The sequence below is a fragment of the Chionomys nivalis genome, chromosome 8, assembly GCF_950005125.1.
Source record: "Chionomys nivalis chromosome 8, mChiNiv1.1, whole genome shotgun sequence".
Taxonomy (NCBI): domain Eukaryota; kingdom Metazoa; phylum Chordata; class Mammalia; order Rodentia; family Cricetidae; genus Chionomys; species Chionomys nivalis.
The window spans coordinates 76,372,973-76,391,308 of NC_080093.1; the positions used below are offsets into that span (position 1 = coordinate 76,372,973).

The 18,336-nt window shown below is 36.4% G+C and overlaps 1 protein-coding gene across 1 annotated transcript in view; it reads right to left on the reverse strand.

Moving 5' to 3' along the window:
- Positions 1-18,336, reverse strand: part of LOC130879912 (phospholipid-transporting ATPase ABCA3-like) — a 122,611-nt gene that overhangs the window by 77,633 nt on the left and 26,642 nt on the right. Inside the window, exons 8-10 of the mRNA XM_057778736.1 lie at positions 15,261-15,434; positions 12,344-12,525; positions 7,859-7,993 (exon numbers count right to left, since the gene is read on the reverse strand). Of these exons, the coding sequence (XP_057634719.1) occupies positions 7,859-7,993; positions 12,344-12,525; positions 15,261-15,434 (491 nt within the window). The remainder of the gene's footprint in view (positions 1-7,858; positions 7,994-12,343; positions 12,526-15,260; positions 15,435-18,336) is intronic.

Genomic DNA, 18,336 nt, shown 5'->3' on the forward strand with positions numbered 1-18,336 from the left:
TCCAATGTAAACAGATAGTCCAGATGATCCAAAATTTCAGAGCACCTCTGTTGCAGTTTCCTCTGAGTTCTACATCCACAACAGCTTCAAGACTGCTGGCTGAGATGATTCAGCCTCAGAGAATACTCTAGTCAGGACTTGATGATAATCTTAAATTTTCTTTGGGTCTCTATAAGATTACCAGTGCTCCTAATCAGCAGGAAGTAGTCATCTAGAAAACTATGCCCACATTCCCAAAAATGGATTACGGACGTTTGTCTTTGTTTAGTGTGTTGGTTACAAGTTGTTATGGATAATGGTCAGGAAAAAAGATAAAGGAGATTAGATTCATGGTCTTGTTTTAAAAAGCAAAAAGGGGGAAATGCTATGGGGTAATGCTTTTGTATATTGTAAAGTTTAGTCCCTCATTTTGGTTTAATAAAATGCTGATGACCAGTAGCCAGGCAGGAAGTATAGGCAGGGAAATCAGACTAAGCAATTCTGGGAAGAGGAAAGGCAGAGTGTGAGTTACCAGTCAGACACAGAGGAAGTAAGATGAGAATGCCTCACTGATAAAAGGTAACAAGTCATGTGGCTAAACACAGACAAGAATTATGGGTTAATTTAAGTGTAAGAGCTAGTTAAGGGGCTGGAGAGATGGCTCGGCAGTTAAGACCACTGACTGCTCTTCCAGAGGACCCAGGTTCAATTCCCAGCACTCACATGGCAGCTCACAATTGTCTGTAACTCCTGTTCCAGGGGATCTGACAACTTCACACCAATGCACATAAAATAAAGTTAAATAAATCATAATAAATTATTTTTTAAAAAGAGCTAGTTAATAATAAACCTGAGCTAATAGACCAAACAGTCTATATTTAATATAAACCTCTGTGTGTTTCTTTGGGATTGTGCAGCTGTGTGAGAGATGTGACAGAAACTTATATCCACAAATCCCCATACTCCTTTGTGGTACCGAGAATCTTCCCCAGCATGACCTTGCTGTTGGTCAGCTGGCTAGAAGACTTACTGTACTCTTAATTGGCTTAATAAAGTGTAGTGATTTGGAATTTTCTTGCATGGATTAATTCAGTGTTACATATGAAACAAAAGTTTTATCAGGAATCAAAAAAAAAAAAAAGGCATTCTAGAAACCAAAGGCAAAATCACTTCCATGGTATTTTCAAATCTTACACAGTTTGAGGACTGTGGCCTAATAAACTCTCTGGCATTGGACAGACTATAAAAAAGGCTTGTGTTTCAATCATGAGGAATAATTAACTGTTGATTAAACAAAGCAGATATGAAATAATCAAACTATTGCTAAGAAATTAAACCTCTTCAAAAGCAAAATAATAATATTTAATTATAATATTTAACAGAAACAAAAAACATCTAGTATGCCAGGCAGTGGCACATGCCTTTAATCCCAGCACTCGGGAGGCAGAGGTAGGTGGATCTCTATGAGTTCGAGGCCAGCCTGGTCTACAAGAGCTAGTTCCAGGGCAGGCTGCAAAGTTGCAGAGAAACCCTATCCTGAAAAAACAAAACAAAGATACAAACAAAAACACCTAGTACCCTCCCTTCTGTGAAGTACAGATTTTCTTGAGTTAATAAAGCCAGAAAGAGATCCAAGGGGAAACTATTTTTAATAAAAATCACCAAATTGTACAAAACTAGTGACAAATTTCTTATTTTTTTTCAAGGATACATATTTATTTCTAATCACACCAGCAAGTATCTCTCAGAATATAATATTTGATGGTAGAGTAGAGCTTGGGGGCAGACATAATTATAGTCTTGTAAAGTGTTAACACATAATATTTTCAGAAAATAATTTTCTTTTTTATTAAAGATTTCTGCCTCCTCCCTGCCACTGCCTCCCATTTCCCTCCCCCTCTCCCAATCAAATCCCCCTCCCTCATCAGCCCAAAGATCAATCAGGGTTCCCTGCCCTGTGCGAAGACCAAGGACCACCCACCTCCATCTAGGTCTAGTAAGGTGAGCATCCAAACTGCCTAGGCTCCCACAAAGCCAGTACGTGCAGTAGGATCAAAAACCCACTGCCATTGTTTTGAGTTCTCAGTAGTCCTCATTGTCTGCTATGTTCAGCGAGTCCGGTTTCATCCCATGCTTTTGCTGGAGAGGTTGTGGAGTAAGGGGTACACTCATCCATTGCTGGTGGGAATGCAAACTTGTGCAACCACTTTGGAAAGCAATATGGTGGTTTCTCAGGAAATTCGAGATCAACCTACCCCTGGACCCAGCAATACCACTCTTGGGAATATACCCAAGAGATGCCCTATCATACAACAAAAGTATATGCTCAACTGTGTTCATAGCAGCATTGTTTGTAATAGCCAGAACCTGGAAACAACCTAGATGCCCTTCAATGGAAGAATGAATGAAGAAAGTATGGAATATATACATATTAGAGTACCACTCAGCAGTAAAAAACAATGACTTCTTGAATTTTGCATGCAAATAGACGGAAATAGAAAACACTATCCTGAGTGAGGTAAGCCAGACCCAAGAAGAGGAACAGAGGATGTACGCACTCATAATTGGTTTCTAGCCATAAATAAAGGACATTGAGCCTATAATTCGTGATCCTAGAGAAGCTAAATAAGAAGGTGAACCCAAAGAAAAACATATAGGCATCCTCCTGAATATTAACCTTCATCACGCGATGAAAGGAGACAGAGACAGAGACCCACATTGGAGCACCGGACTGAAATCTCAAGGTCCAAATCAGGAGCAGAAGGAGAGAGAGCACGGGCAAGGAACTCAGGACCGCGAGGGGTGCACCCACACACTGAGACAATGGGGACATTCTATCGGGAACTCACCAAGACCAGCTGGCCTGGGTCTGAAAAAGCATGAGACAAATTTCTTATAAGGTATCATAAAATAAAAGAACATTATAGGTAGCAAAATAAGACTGAAAGAGAATTTTTCACTGGAAATAATGCTTATGAAAAGATACAACTCCTTTGTTGAAAATCAGGTGTTCATAGGCTTGTGTGTTAATATCTGGGTCTTCAATTTGATTCCATTGGTGAACATCTCTGTTTTTATGCCAATACCAAGCTGTTTTCATTACTGTAGCTCTGTAAGAGAGTTTGAAGTCAGGGATGGTAACGCCTCCGGAAGTACTTTTATTGTATAGGATTGTTTTGGCTATCCTGGGTTTTTTGTTTTTCTATATAATGTTAATTATTGTTCTCTCAAGATCTGTGAAGAATTTTGTTGGGATTTTGATGGGGATTGCATTGAATCTATAGATTGCTTTTGGTAGAATTGCCATTTTTACTATGTTGATCCTCCCAATCCAAGAACAAGTAAGATCCTTCCATTTTCTGGTATCCTCTTCAATTTCTTTCTTCAAAGACTTAAAGTTCTTGTCAAACAGATCTTTCACTTCCTTGGTTAGAGTTACCCCAAGATATTTTATGCTATTTGTGGCTATCGTGAAAGGTGATGCTTCTCTGATTTCCCTCTCTGCTTCTTTATCCTTTGTGGATAGGAGGGCAACTGACTTTTTGGAGTTGATCTTGTATCCTGCCACATTACTAAAGGTTTTTATCACCTGTAGGAGTTCTTTGGTAGAGTTTTTGGGGTCGCTTATGTACACTATCATGTCATCTGCAAATAACAAAAGTTTAACTTCTTCCTTTCCAATTCGAATCCCCTTGATCTTCTTATGTTGTCTTATTGCTATTGCTAGAACTTCAAACACTATATTGAAGAGGTATGGAGAAAGTGGACAACCTTGTCTTGTTCCTGATTTTAGTGGAATGGCTTTGAGTTTTTTTCCCTTTAATTTGATGTTAGCTGTCGGCTTGCTGTATATAGATTTATTATATTTAGGTATGAACCTTGTATCCCTAATCTCTCTAAGACCTTTATCAAAAAGGTGGTGTTGAATTTTGTCAAATGCTTTTTCAGCATCTAGTGAAATGATTATATGTTTTTTTTCTTTCAGTTATTTATATGATGGATTACATTGGTAGATTTGCATATGTTGAACCAGCCCTGCATCTCTGGGATGAAGCCTACTTGATCGACAAAGGAGCTAAAATTATACAATGGAAGAAAGAAAGCATCTTTAACAAATGGTGCTGGCATAACTGGATTTCAACATGTAGGATGAAAATAGATCCATATCTATCACCATGCTCAAAACTCAAGTCCAAATGGATTAAAGACCTCAATATAAATCTGATCACGCTGAACCTGATAGAAGAGAAAGTGGGAAGTAGTCTGCAACACATGGGCACAGGAGACTACTCCCTATGTATAACCCCAGTAGCATAGACAATAATAGCAACAATGAATAAATGGGACCTCCTGAAACTGAGAAGCTTCTGTAATGCAAAGGACACTGTCATTAAGACAAAAAGGTAACCTACTGAATGGAAGAAGATCTTCACCAACCCTGCATTAGACAAAGATCTGATCTCCAAAATATATAAAGAACTCAAGAAACTAGACATTAAAACTCTAATTAACCCAATTAAAAACTGGGGTACAGAGAATTCTCAACAGAAGAAGTTCAAATGGCCAAAAGACACTTAAGGTCATGCTCAACCTCCTTAGCGATCAGGAAAATGCAAATCAAAACAACTTTGAGATACCATCTTACACCTGTCAGAATGGCTAAAATCAAAAACACCAATGATAGCCTATGCTGGAGAGGTTGTGGAGTAAGGGGAACACTCATCCATCGTTGGTGGAATGCAAACTTGTGAAACCACTTTGGAAATAAGTGTGGCAGTTTCTCAGGAAACTGGGAGTCAACCTACCTCAGGACCCAGCAATACCACTCTTGGGAATATATACCCAAGATATGCCCAATAATACTATAAAAGCATTTGTTCAACTATGTTCATAGCAGCACTATTTGTAATAGCCAGAACAACCTAGAACACCTGGAAGCAACCTAGGTGCCCCTCAATAGAAAAATGGATAAAGAAGGTTTGGCACATATACACTTTAGAGTTCTACTCAGCGGTAAAAAACAATGACATCTTGAACTTTGCATGCAAATGGATAGAAATAGGAAACACTTTACTGAGTGAGATAACCTAGACCCCAAAAGAGGAATATGGTATGTACTCACTCATAAGTGGATTCTAGCCATAAACAAAGGACATTGAGCCTATAGTTCATGATCCTAGAGAAACTAAATAAGAACGTGAACCCAAAGAAAAACATGCAGTTATTCTCCTGGATAATAGAAGTTGACAAGATCGCCAGGCAAAAGTTAGGAGCAGGGGGGTGGGGATGGGTTGGGGGGAAGGGGAGATGGGGAGAGAGAAGGGAGAAGGGAAGGATTGGGGAGAGCTTGGGGGAATGGGATAATTGAGATGGAGGAAGGGTAGATATGGGAGCAGGGAAGAAGCTATCCTAACCAAGGGAGCCATTTTAGGGTTGGCTAGAGTCTTGGGTCTAGAGGGGTTCCCAGGTGTCCAAGGGGATTTCCCCAACTAGTTCCATGGGCAGCAGAGGAGAGGGTGCCTGAACTGGCCCTTATCCTATAGCCACACTGATGAATATCTTGCATATCACCATAGAACCTTCATCTGGCGATGGATGGAGATAGAGACAGAGACCCACATTGGAGCACTGGGCTGAGCTCCCAAGGTCCCAATGAGGAGCAGAAGGAGGGAGAACATGAGCAAGGAAGTCACGACCATGTGAGGGGTGTGTCCACCCACTGAGACGGTGGGACTGATCTAATGGGAGCTCACCAAGGCCAGCAGTACTGGGACTGATGGAGCATGTGATCAAACTGGACTCTCTGAATGTGACTGACAATGAGGGCTGACTGAGAAGCCAAGGACAATGGCACTGAGCTTTGATTCTATTGCATGAACTGGCCTTGTGGGAGCCTAGTCTGTTTGAATGTTCACCTTCCTAGACCTCTATGGAGGGTGGAGGACCTTGGACTTCCCACAGGGCAGGAAACCCTGACTGCTCTTAGGACTGGAGAGGAAGGAGGAGGGGGAGAGGGGAAAGTGGGAGGGAAATGGGAGGAGGTAGAAATTTTTAATAAATAAATAAGTAAAAGATACAACACCAATAATCTTAGTATTTAGGAGACCGAGGCAGAAATATCATGAATTCAATGCTAATCTAACTACATAATAACACCCGACTCAAAAATCAAAACACAACAAAAACAGAAGGCCAAGGAAAAAGCTCAGTGGTTAAAGTGCTTCCTGCATAAGCAAAAGAAAAGGTGTTTGGTCCCAAGTTCATGTAAATGGCTGGGGGCATGGCACCCTGTCTGTAATTCCAGCCTGAGAAGGCAAAACAGGCTCCATGGATCAAGATGACTATCAAGAGTAGACATATTTGTGAGTTCTAGCTCTGCCTGAGAGACATGATTCAATGAATAATGTAGCCATACACATGTGCACATGCACACACCAATGCACAAACACATATAAGAGAAAACCAGAATTAAAAAAAAAAAAACAGTTGGGCAGTGGTGGCACAAACCTTTAATCCAAGCACTCGGAAGGCAGAGGCAGGAGGATCTCTGTGAGTTTGAGACAGCCAGGTCTACAAGTGCTTCTTCTAAGATAGGCTCCAAAGCTACAGAGAAACCCTGTCTCAAAAAAAAAAAAAAGAAAAAAAGAAAAAGAAAAATTCTGTCATAACATAAAATGTAGAAAAAGCACTTATAATTTACTTTTTACTTTTAAATTTGTAACAAAATAATAGTAGAAAACGAGCTATTTAATCCAATAACTGAAGTCTATAGTAAACCTCACACCTAAAGATGTAATGCTAAGATTATCTCCTTCCTGAGATTAGAAACAATCACTTCCATGTTTAGTGAAGCATAACTCACAATGTCCAAGACAAGTAAAAACCTGTTAATCGATAAATAAATGGATAAAGATGTGAGACACAGTTGGAATATTATTTGATCACAAAAAAGGAAATTCTGATATCTGTAACACATGAACAAATCCCAGAGAACATTTTATTGGATATACGCCAGAGAGAGAGAGAGGCAAAAACTATCATTTCAACTTCATGCAAAAAATTTAAAAATGCCACATTTGGAGAGAGTGGATCAGTGGTTATCAAGTACTGAGGGAAACAGAGATATTGGTTAAAAGGCACCAACTTTCAGTTGTACATAAATAAACCTTGGGGCCTAATTACAACGTACAATGGTAGTTCATAATTGTTTATCTGAAATGTGATGAAAGCAAATTTAAAATTTTTTCATTAATATGAACTATCAAAACCTATGGATGGTAATGGATGTAAAAAATCTGACTGCGGTAAATAATTCCACAGTACACATGTATACCAATCATAAAATACCTAAAATAAATGAAATTTTTATGTGCTAATTATAACTCATTAAATCTGGAAAATAAATTTTGGAACAATAGTATGGCAACATCTTTAATATAAAATTTGATATTCAATGAAAACACTTAGAAAATGAAGACGAAATAAAGATTGTTTCAGATTTAAGAATGAAAGTAAAGCATAAAGATGGAGCAAATAACACAACATTGTAAACATATATCTATACTTATATGATTTATTAAACACAGCTCCAACCAAGCTCTGGTTCTTAGGGGACAATTATATTTATTATGATGCAAATAAATTAATTAAAGCATCTCTTTTTTCAGAGTAGTCAAAGATAAACAATCTATATTTATTATGATGCAAATAAATCAATTAAAGCATCTCTTTTTTCAGAGTAGCCAAAGATAAACAATCTATATTTATTATGATGCAAATAGACCAATTAAAGCATCTCTCTTTCCGGAATAGCCAAAGATAAACAATCTCAATGGACATAAGCAGTTTTGGGTTCCTGCAGAAGTATTTGAAACAATACCTTGTGCAAACATTTGATCTGTATACCTGCCACCAAGTTGGTAGGTTCAGCCTCAAAACAGTTATGTTTTGTGGGTAAGCACTTCGTCTCTTCTGCAGTCTTTCTAATTTTTGGTTTGCCAAACCAGTATGAGCGCTACAGAAAAAGATAAAATATCTTTACCAAAATGAGCATTAAAAACTTTTTTATCAATTTGCGTTTCTAAAGGTTTAAATCAGGCCAAACAAATAAGTCTGTGCTATCCAGGGTTTATTGTTTATCTTTTACTGCACGCTTGGATGGGGTAAAGAGCGTGTATTACGCAATTTTATTAATGAACAAACAAAATGTAACTAACAACAACAAAAACTGTTTTGTGAAAGGGGGAGAAAACATAAAGTTGGATGGGTGGGCAGGGAGACAGGGAGGGTCTGGGAGGAGTTTGGAAAGGAAAAAAACATGGTTGAAACATATAATAAAAATATAAAAAAATCTTAAGTAGAAAAAAAAAGAAACTGAACTCTGAATACACCCATAACAAAGTGAATCAGTGATCAGTAACATTCCTACAAAGCCTATACTAGATAGCTTCATTAGGAAATTTTCTCAAACATTTAAACAAAAATTATCAGTTTTCATTCAACTCTTCCAAAAACATAAGGGAATACCCCTAACTCACTGAGAAATCAGTATCATCTGGATGCCAAAACCAAACAAAGACAAAGAAAAAAACTATAGAGCTTATAATATGGATGCAAAAATCTTCAATACAATGCCAACAAACAGAATCTCTCCTAGTATATTAACATGATCATATGTCATTACAAAGTGAAATGTATTTCAGATATGGTTCCAGATACTATAATCAATCAATGCAGTATCACATTAATAGGATAAAAGAAAATTATATCATAGGATCATTTTAGTTCGTGCGTGGTAAAAATACTTAGGAATCTAAAAACAAGTGTTTTTATGAAACTCCCCCAAACTTATAAATAACAACACTCAATGATGAAAGATTGACAACTGTCTCTTAAAGTATGAACAAGACACAGAAGATGTCTGCTTTCCCCTTTAACAACACTCATCACCTTTGTAGGACAAGGGGCAGCTAAAGCAGTGAGCTAGTAAAACAAAACCACAACTAATGGGAACAGAAGAGGTGAAACTGTATTTAAAGAGGGCATAGTCCCACACATCCATATACCTACAAACAACCAGAACTAGCAAACAGAGTGACACAATGGGCAAGATCAACATATAATAATTGTTTATTTACTCATCCTGTTGTATGGCTGTATAATACTCCATATCTCACTGGAGGACATATAATTTTTATCTCTTATCTATGGTGAATATGACTATTTTTAATTATTTTGACTATGTAGCTAGTGATGTAACTACTAGTTCTTATGGTACTTCTGTGTTTAAGGTTTTGGAAACTATCCGAGCATATATTTTTGTTGCCCTCCCCCCACACATAAAGTACTAAGGTTCTATTCCTTCACGTCTACTTCTTTTTATAGTAGTTGTCCTCATAGGTTTTATGTGACACATAATTGAATTTCTTGATAGCTAATCATAGGTATGATATTTATGTGCCTATTGGTTTTTTTATATCTTGTTTAGAGACATAAATTCAGGTTCTGTGCCCATTTGGTAATTGTTGTTTGCTTTTTTTATGTATCGGATACCCTAAACCCTTCTTTCATATATGATTTGCAAATATTCTCTTCCATTCTATAAATTGTCCTTTTACTCATTATATTCTTTAACACTCAAAAGTTCTTAGTTTTGATGAACATATTTTTATCTAATTGTTTATATATTTCATATCAATTTTTAGGAATAATTGTAAAACACAATATCGTAAAGATTTGTCTTTTTACTTTCTCCTAAGAGTTGAGAGGTTTTTTGCTCTTGTACTTGGTTCATTGATTACTTTGATACACAGTAATGTAAAAAATCCAAAACCAAAATTGACAATTTCATTCTTGGCAGCATTCAAAACCAATAAAATCTGAAGGATAAATAGGTTAAGTAAAGAAATAAGAGAATACCACAGTAAAAATCTTCAAGCTCTATTGAAAGAACCTGAAGACTATCAAAATAAAACGTAAGACACATAAACTGTAACCTAATCTTTTTAAGATAGCAACAATATCTGAATTTGCCACTACAGTCCAATCCCAATTGCAATGTCCATTTTTGCAGAAAAGCTGAACCTCAAGATGACACTGAGTCACACAGCCTTTGTTAGTCCTAAACGAGCTTGAAACCAGTAAGAAAGGTGGGTGACTCACACTTGCAGATTTTAACATTTATAACATTGTTATAATTACAAAATGGTATCATCCTGGATCAAGGACATACAGGATTGAGACTGAGAATCAATAAAAAAAGCATACATTTATTATTTTTTCAACTACAGTGCCAAGGCCATATTCAATAGGAAGTAAATAATTTCTTCAAAACATGGTATTGGAATATGAGAGTATCTGTGCAAAAGCAAGAGGGTAGACTACTACCTCATGTTACATAAAAAATTGATTCAAAGTAATCAATGAACCAAGTACAAGAGCAAAAAACCTCTCAACTCTTAGGAGAAAGTAAAAAGACAAATCTTTACGATATTGTGTTTTACAATTATTCCTAAAAAATGATATGAAATATATAAACAATTAGATAAAAATCGGTTCATCAAAACTAAGAACTTTTGAGTGTTAAAGAATATAATGAGTAAAAGGACAATTTATAGAATGGGAGAGAATATTTGCAAATCATATATGAAAGAAGGGTTTAGGGTATCCGATACATAAAAAAAGCAAACAACAATTACCAAATGGGCACAGAACCTGAATTTATGTCTCTAAACAAGATATAAAAAAACCAATAGGCACATAAATATCGTACCTATGATTAGCTATCAAGAAATTCAATTATGTGTCACATAAAACCTATGAGGACAACTACTATAAAAAGAAGTAGACGTGAAGGAATAGAACCTTAGTACTTTATGTGTGGGGGGAGGGCAACAAAAATATATGCTCGGATAGTTTCCAAAACCTTAAACACAGAAGTACCATAACAACTAGTAGTTACATCACTAGCTACATAGTCAAAATAATTAAAAATAGTCATATTCACCGTAGATAAGAAATAAAAATTATATGTCCTCCAGTGAGATATGGAATATTATACAGCCATACAACAGGATGAGTAAATATCAGTTCATACTACACCATGGATAACCCTAAAAAACTACTTAAAGAAGCACCCACAAATAATTGTGATTGAATTTTTATAAAGCATTCTGAATTTATAAATTCATAGAAAAATTAAGCAAAGTAGAGATGCCTGAAATATAAAAAATGGAGATTACTTCTTTATAGGTCATGATTTTAGTTCTTGGGGATGAAAAACTATGAATAGAGAGGTCACGATTACATATTGTCACTGTACACTGTAAATACACCAAGTATTAGAGAATTTATTTAAAAATTGATAATTTTATGTCATATATATTTCACTAAAAAAGTGAAGATTTCTAAGAACTAGGAAACAGTTGGACTCTATATACTCTACATGAAGAACAAAACTGCAATGTACTTTTTAGTCATAAAACATGACATTTTTTAGTCAAATTATCTACAATTTTAATCTCCAGTATTTATGCAAAAACTGCTAGAGAGTAGTTTTCAAGGTAGAAAAACCGAAGTGGTTTTTGGAAAGTGAACGTGGACCACGACACTTGGCCAGAGTGTCTTCACTGTGGATCACCCAGTCATTATAGGAAGTATGAAGGAAAAGAAGTAAGCACTTTTCTACATTGCGCAAATAATGGTCAACCCCATGAAAGGAACCAAGTGGTGAAACTAAAATAAAGGAATTATTTAGTTCTCTCTTTCCTAGAATCTGTTTTGTTTTTTTTTGTTTTTTTTTTTTCGAGACAGGTTTTCTCTGTGGTTTTGGAGCCTGTCTTGGAACTAGCTCTTGTAGACCAGGCTGGTCTCGAACTCACAGAGATCCTCCTGCCTCTGCCTCCCAAGTGCTGGAATTAAAGGTGTGTGCCACCACCGCCCAGCCTCTTTCCTAGAATCTGAAAAACATCACACATTAATTTGGTGTGGGTTTCCTTTGTTTCCCTACCTTCTAATCTAAGGGACTACACTGTCTGATTACAGAGAGGTTATCGCACTTACAGTTGGAAAAGTTTCTGTGTTTTGTCCACACGTTACGCAACTATATACAGGGGAATGGATAATGTGTCAATACTAGTGGTGTATAGATTAGGTTGATCTGAATTTGATTTTTTAATTTGATTACACCATTTATGAAATAGGTTTACAAGGACCATAACCTTGTAAGGATTTAACAGCAGCATTAAAACTTACCATAAAGGGAGGTAGGAGGATCTCAGAGAGTTGAAGGAGGGGAAACCATAATCAGACTATATTGCATGAAAATAATTATTTTCAGTAAAAGAAAAACAGAAAAAAAACTTACCATAAGGAAAAAGTACCATGGTTGAGGTACACCATACTGCCCAGGAAACACAGTTTCTACATACCAGGTAACAAGGCTGTATAACAAAGCATCAAGCAAAAGCATTCCAAACATATAGCCAAAGAGGAGGTTATCCTCAAGACTGGCTGGTGTCCAAAGGTTATGCCATTTAACACCAATCTCTGAAATGAAAAGGAGACACTGGGCATGGATGAAATCTTTGTGACTTGGTATTGTGTACTATGGATTACCTATCTGTTGGTAACTCTTAGCAATTGTGTTACTACAGAAAATAATGGATGCACCCCCCCTTTCTTTCTTCAAAACCTTTAAAAACAATTAGGAATGATTAAAATGAAATGAATAAGTGAAAGGAACAAAGAAAAAGAACAGCAAAGAAAAAATAGATTTAAGAGAATCTATCTTGTTACTTTCCCCTCAAGCTAATTTACTACAGAAACAAGAATAAGAATGTCCAAAGGTGTAAAATATATTCAACAGCACTGAAGATGGACTGCCTACCAATCGTGAGACAAAAACAAGGAGTTTAGCTTAGCATGGATGGAAGGGCCAAAAGGAAGTTACCAAAAGGGAAAAAACGCTTTTTCTTTCCTGCCTCTATAACAGGAAAGGAATTAGGTTTGCAAAGAACCCTGCTTCAAAAGGCAAGAGTTAAAAAGGATAACACCTCATTAAGTTAATCTGTTCTTTAACTCCTGCCTCTTTCCCTCCTCAAAACTTTCATGAACAATGTATTTTCTTTAAAGAAAGGGTGGTAATATGCGAAAGATATTCCGTAGAATCAAAATGATTATCAAAACTTAATCCATTTTGAGAGGTAATAAACAATAAATTAGAAATCACAAAAAAACAGGAGTCTAAATATACACCACAGAAAACTTCCTGTAAGCTAAAAAGTCCTCCTGCCTCAAACAAAGTAGAGAGAAAAGAGACAATAACTAATGTAAAATTGACAAATCTGATATAAACAAGTGATTTGGAAACTAAAAGGTTGTGCTTTTCCACAATAAACCAATGGAAATATGACACCTAGATGAAATAATGTGGGTTGTTAATACTCCCTGCAAAATAAGAATCCTAGAAGTAGAAGTATCTACAAAGAAACAACATGCACATTCCTCTGATAGTCTTCTTATTGGGAAGTTTTTATTCACAGATGAGAAAATTAAGTATTCTTATTTTTACATTACTGGCAAATAGAACAAAAATCTCACTAAATCCTGATTGTAGCACCATTAATAAAAACCCAGAGACAGATACTGGGGTTCAACCTGAAGGTCAGAAAAGCAAAACAGTCAGCTCTTACCTCTACCTCAGTACTAAATGGCGATCCTGCCTCCAGGAAGCTCAGAATGAGACTGTGTGTCAGAGCAGTCTCCTTACGTTTTATATTCCTCTTTAGGGCTGGGATTTAAAGCCTGCACCACTACTGCCCAGTTTCTATGTTTCTATGGCAACTAATGTGGCTTCTGGAATGTGTCACCAGTGCCTGGTCTATAAGGCTGACCAGTGTTTTACACTCCAATCTTCAGGCAAGCTTTATTTATTAAAATAAAAATGAAATATCACTATACCTGACAATAGTTTTCATAGAACTTAATGAAATTGATCCTAAAATTCAAATTTAAAGTAACCTGAATGACTACAGATTAGCAAGATATACAACACTAACACATTAACAGTTCGTGTGTGGCTGGAATGTGGCTCTCACCTTTAATCCCAACACTATGGAAGCATAGTCAAGTAGATTTCTATGAGTTTGAGACCAGCCTAGTTTACATTGTAAGTTCTAGGCCAGCTAGGGCTAAATAGTGAGATTCTATGTCAAACAAAACAAAACCCAAACTAACAACAAAAACCCAAAAGTAGTTATCAAGTTATAAAATTCTGTGACATTGATATTAAAAACTAAAAAATCAGTATGTTATAATTGGAGTTATCTGTTTGACAGTCACTGTAATACAAATAAAATTTAAGCTATAAGTACTTTATAAGACAGTGCTTTTATAGGCTAGACATTTAAAAAAATAATCTATAGTTCTTGCTATGTTGTACAGGATGGTCTCAAACTCTTGGACTCAAATCAAGTTCCAGCTCAACCTCCAAAGTAATTGGGATATAATCATTATCTCCTTGCCTCATATAGGTTAGCATTTTTGGAATTAGGAATTTTTTTCAGATTAATGTGCAAGGTGACCACATACACATAAATTGCTGTGGATAACAGGAAGAACCATAAGCCACCTAAACACATACGGAAAAGGAAGTGGTTGATTCAACTTATTATGATGCAATACTAAACAATGTTACAAAAATAGTAAAAGTACATCCTTGAATGGAGAAAAGTTCAAGGTCTTTTTTAGAGAATAAAAATAATAAAAGTTTTTAAAAGATTTATTTGGCAGTGTAAGTTCACAGAAAAAGGAGATGGGACAATGTGAACTTTAGATTTTTCTTTTCTTTAAAAACTTTTGTTCATTGGTAATTTCATACACAAATGCATACATTTAGGATATATCTACCCCTTGTGCCTCACTCTAACTCACTCATCCTGACTTCCTCCCTATCCCTTTCTCAATTTTATAGGAAGAACCATAAGCCTTTTCTTTTATAACCCTTGAATCCAATTAGTGCTGTCCATACATGCATGTGTGTAGGGCACCATCAAGCTTGGGCAACTTATCATGGGCTATAGTGCTGAAGAAAACTGATATTTTTCCTTTGCCTATTAACTGCCAATAGCTTTACATCTGGGTGTGGGAGCTTTAGATTTCTCATATTTTACATAAACACCTATATAATAAACAAATTTGGGGAAAATATAACATTTTCCTACCTTCTTATTTCCTGTGTACCTAGTTTCCTAAGAATTAAATCAGCAAATACCAATACTCACCTTTTATTTCCAACTTGATTAAAAGATTAATCCCCAGTGCCAATGCAACATTTGCACTCAGACAGGCAGTCACCTTGGTAGTAAGGTCCAATGTTCCGTAGTTTTCAGAGATGAAGTTATAGGGAAAGAAACTGGCAAAAAACAGGAGGTTTCCAGCAGAAGCAGCTACATGAGCTTCAAATAAGAAACTGCAATTACCTTTTTAATACTACAACAGAGTACTAACGATGTTGAATATTAATAAGATTGTTTCCAAAAAATTTACTGTTTCCAGTATTACCTATAAAACAAGACAGAATAACTGAACATGTAGATAACAGATAACTGCTAAATACTGGATGTTGTTAAGCCCATAAGCATGGGATTTTGCTATGTTGAACCTGCTCTTTTTGAAGAGAAATGGAGGGGGAGATGTGAGTTTGGGGGAGAGAGGAGGTAGGGGAAAACTGGGAGAAGTGGAGGGAGGAGAAACTGATCAGGATGTAGTGAAGGAGAGAAGAATTAAAAATAAAAGAGAAATAAATTCTCATCAAAATGTTAATAGACATAAAATCAGTGTTGTGAAGAAAGTAATGGAAAACCCAATAAAACCACAAGACACTACTTCCTCACATCAATTTAGACAAAGCAGCAGCCTACAAAATGGAAAAAGATTTGTACCAACTACACATACCATTGATAGTGACTATCCAAAATATATAAAGAACTCAAAAAACTAAATATCAAGAAAATAATCTGATAAAAAATGGGGTAAAAATCTAAATATAATTCTCAAAAGAGTAACCTCAAAATAGCCCAGAAACACTTCAAATAATGTTCAAATAATATTCAACATCTATAGCCCTCAGGGAATTAATTGTGATTACATCTTAAACCTGTCAAAATGGCTAAGATCAATAACACAAGTGCTCATGTTAGCAAGGATGTGAAGTAGGGGAACACTCTTGCTGGTGGGAGTGCAAGCTTGTACAGACACTATGGAAATCAGTACAGCAGTTCCTCAAAAACCTGGGAATATATTTATCTCAAGATTCAGCTGTACTACTCAAGGCATATACCCAAAGGATATATCACGAGGACACTTGCTCAACCATGTTCATTGTTGCTCTATTCATAAACTGGAAACAACCTAGATGTCCCTCAATAGATGAATGGATTAAGGAATTGTGGTACATTCACATAAAGGAGTATTACTTTCAGCCATTAAAAATGAAATTTGCAGATAAACAGAAGGAATTAGAAAATACCACCCTGAGTGAGGAAACTCAGATCCAGAAAGTCAAAAATGGTATGTATTTGCTTTTATGTAGATGTTAGCTAATAAGTCATTGATAAGCAACTAAATCCACAGAACAACAGAAGTAAGGTATAGAGTAAGGAAATAGAGGTTACGGATAGATCTCTTTAGGAAAGGGAAATAGAATAGCTACGGGCTGTGTGGGGGGACTGTAAAGGGGAGATCAAGTGGAAAAGGGTAATGGGAGGAAGGAGGGAATATGAGGAAAGACAGCTAAAATTAAGGGCCATTTGAGGGGTAGCATGAAAACTTAATTCAATGGAAGCTTCCTAAAATGTATACATACATGAAGGTTATCTAAATGAAATCCTCAAATAATGGGAGGACAGGCCCCAACTGGACATCTCTTGTTACCAAACAAAGCTTCTAGTGCCAGGATTGGATTACATCTAATTGAGTTATTGCCTAAAGGAGTCCCATGAGAACCCTCAAACAACCCAGGCTGTTCCAAGATCATAGGTTTTTCTCTATAAACTGACAGCAAGGCCCCATGATTGAAGACAATACCTACACAACCCACTGAACAGCAGAAGTCGAGCTGGTGCCTCCATAGCGCCTTCACCCCTACATGCTAGTATCTTTGGTACAGGAAGATACTCTGCAGGCTGCCAAAGGAGAAATGTAAATACCAAAATGTAAAAGCCCTTTCATCTGCAATGGTGTCCTAACTGCAAATATGCTAGTGCAATGGTGGCACAAAGCTCGTGGGAGTAACCAACCAATATCTGATGTGACTTAAGGCTCACTCCAGGAGATGAAAACAATACTTGACACTGGATGACCAAGAATCTGAGGCCAGGGGGATCTAAGGGAAAAGCAAATATTACTGTTCTAAAAAAAAGTAGCATTATAATGGCTTTTAATGACATTCTGCACTGTCATATTCAGAGAAGCTTCCTCCTGTTTCTGGGAGGAACAAATGCAGAGACCCACAACCAAACATTTTCCAAAGAATGAGAGACCTTTGAACTCAGCCCTAAATGGGATATATCTATCAAATCCTTCCTCTCAGGGCTCAGGAAACCCTGTGTAAGAGGAGGGAGAAAGAGTGTAGGAGCCATAGGGGATGGAAGATACCAAGAAAACAATGCCCTCTCAATCAACATGATCGACACACAATAGACACACAGACTGAGGCAGCATGAACAGGACCTACATGGGTCTGCACCAGATGGAGTCCTAGACCTAAAAGGAGTAGTTGACACCTTGGCCCTATGCCATACAGCAGCTCTGAATGCTTGGAATAAGATTGAATAATCAGAAATGAGGACTGAGCCATTTACTAAAATTATACAAGGCCCAAAAGAAGACCTCACTGTTTTTTGTTTTGTTTTGTCTTTTAACAAAGATTGACTTCAGTTGTAAAGAGAATGATATCAGATTTAGAAATCAGACGAATAATAATTGAATCTTTGGCTTTTGGAAATGATAACTCAGAATATAAAAGGGTGATCTGGCCTTTAAAAGAAAGAACAGCACCCATAGATGAAAGGATTAGAAATACAGCTGGTATTGGATCTTATGCTTATGATACATAGATAATAGAAATGACGTCTAAGAATTTTAAGAAAAATCAAAAGGTTAGGTGTTTTAATTATGGTAAACCAGGCCATCTTAAAAGGAATTGTAGACAAGGTATTCCTAGGAACAATGTTTTTTTTTTTTTTTTTTTTTTTTTTTTTTTTTTTTTTTTTTTTTTTTTTTTTTTAGAAAGAATCCAAACAGAAGACTCTAGTCTTCTGGAATATGCAGAAGGTGTGGCAAAGGCTAACACTGGAC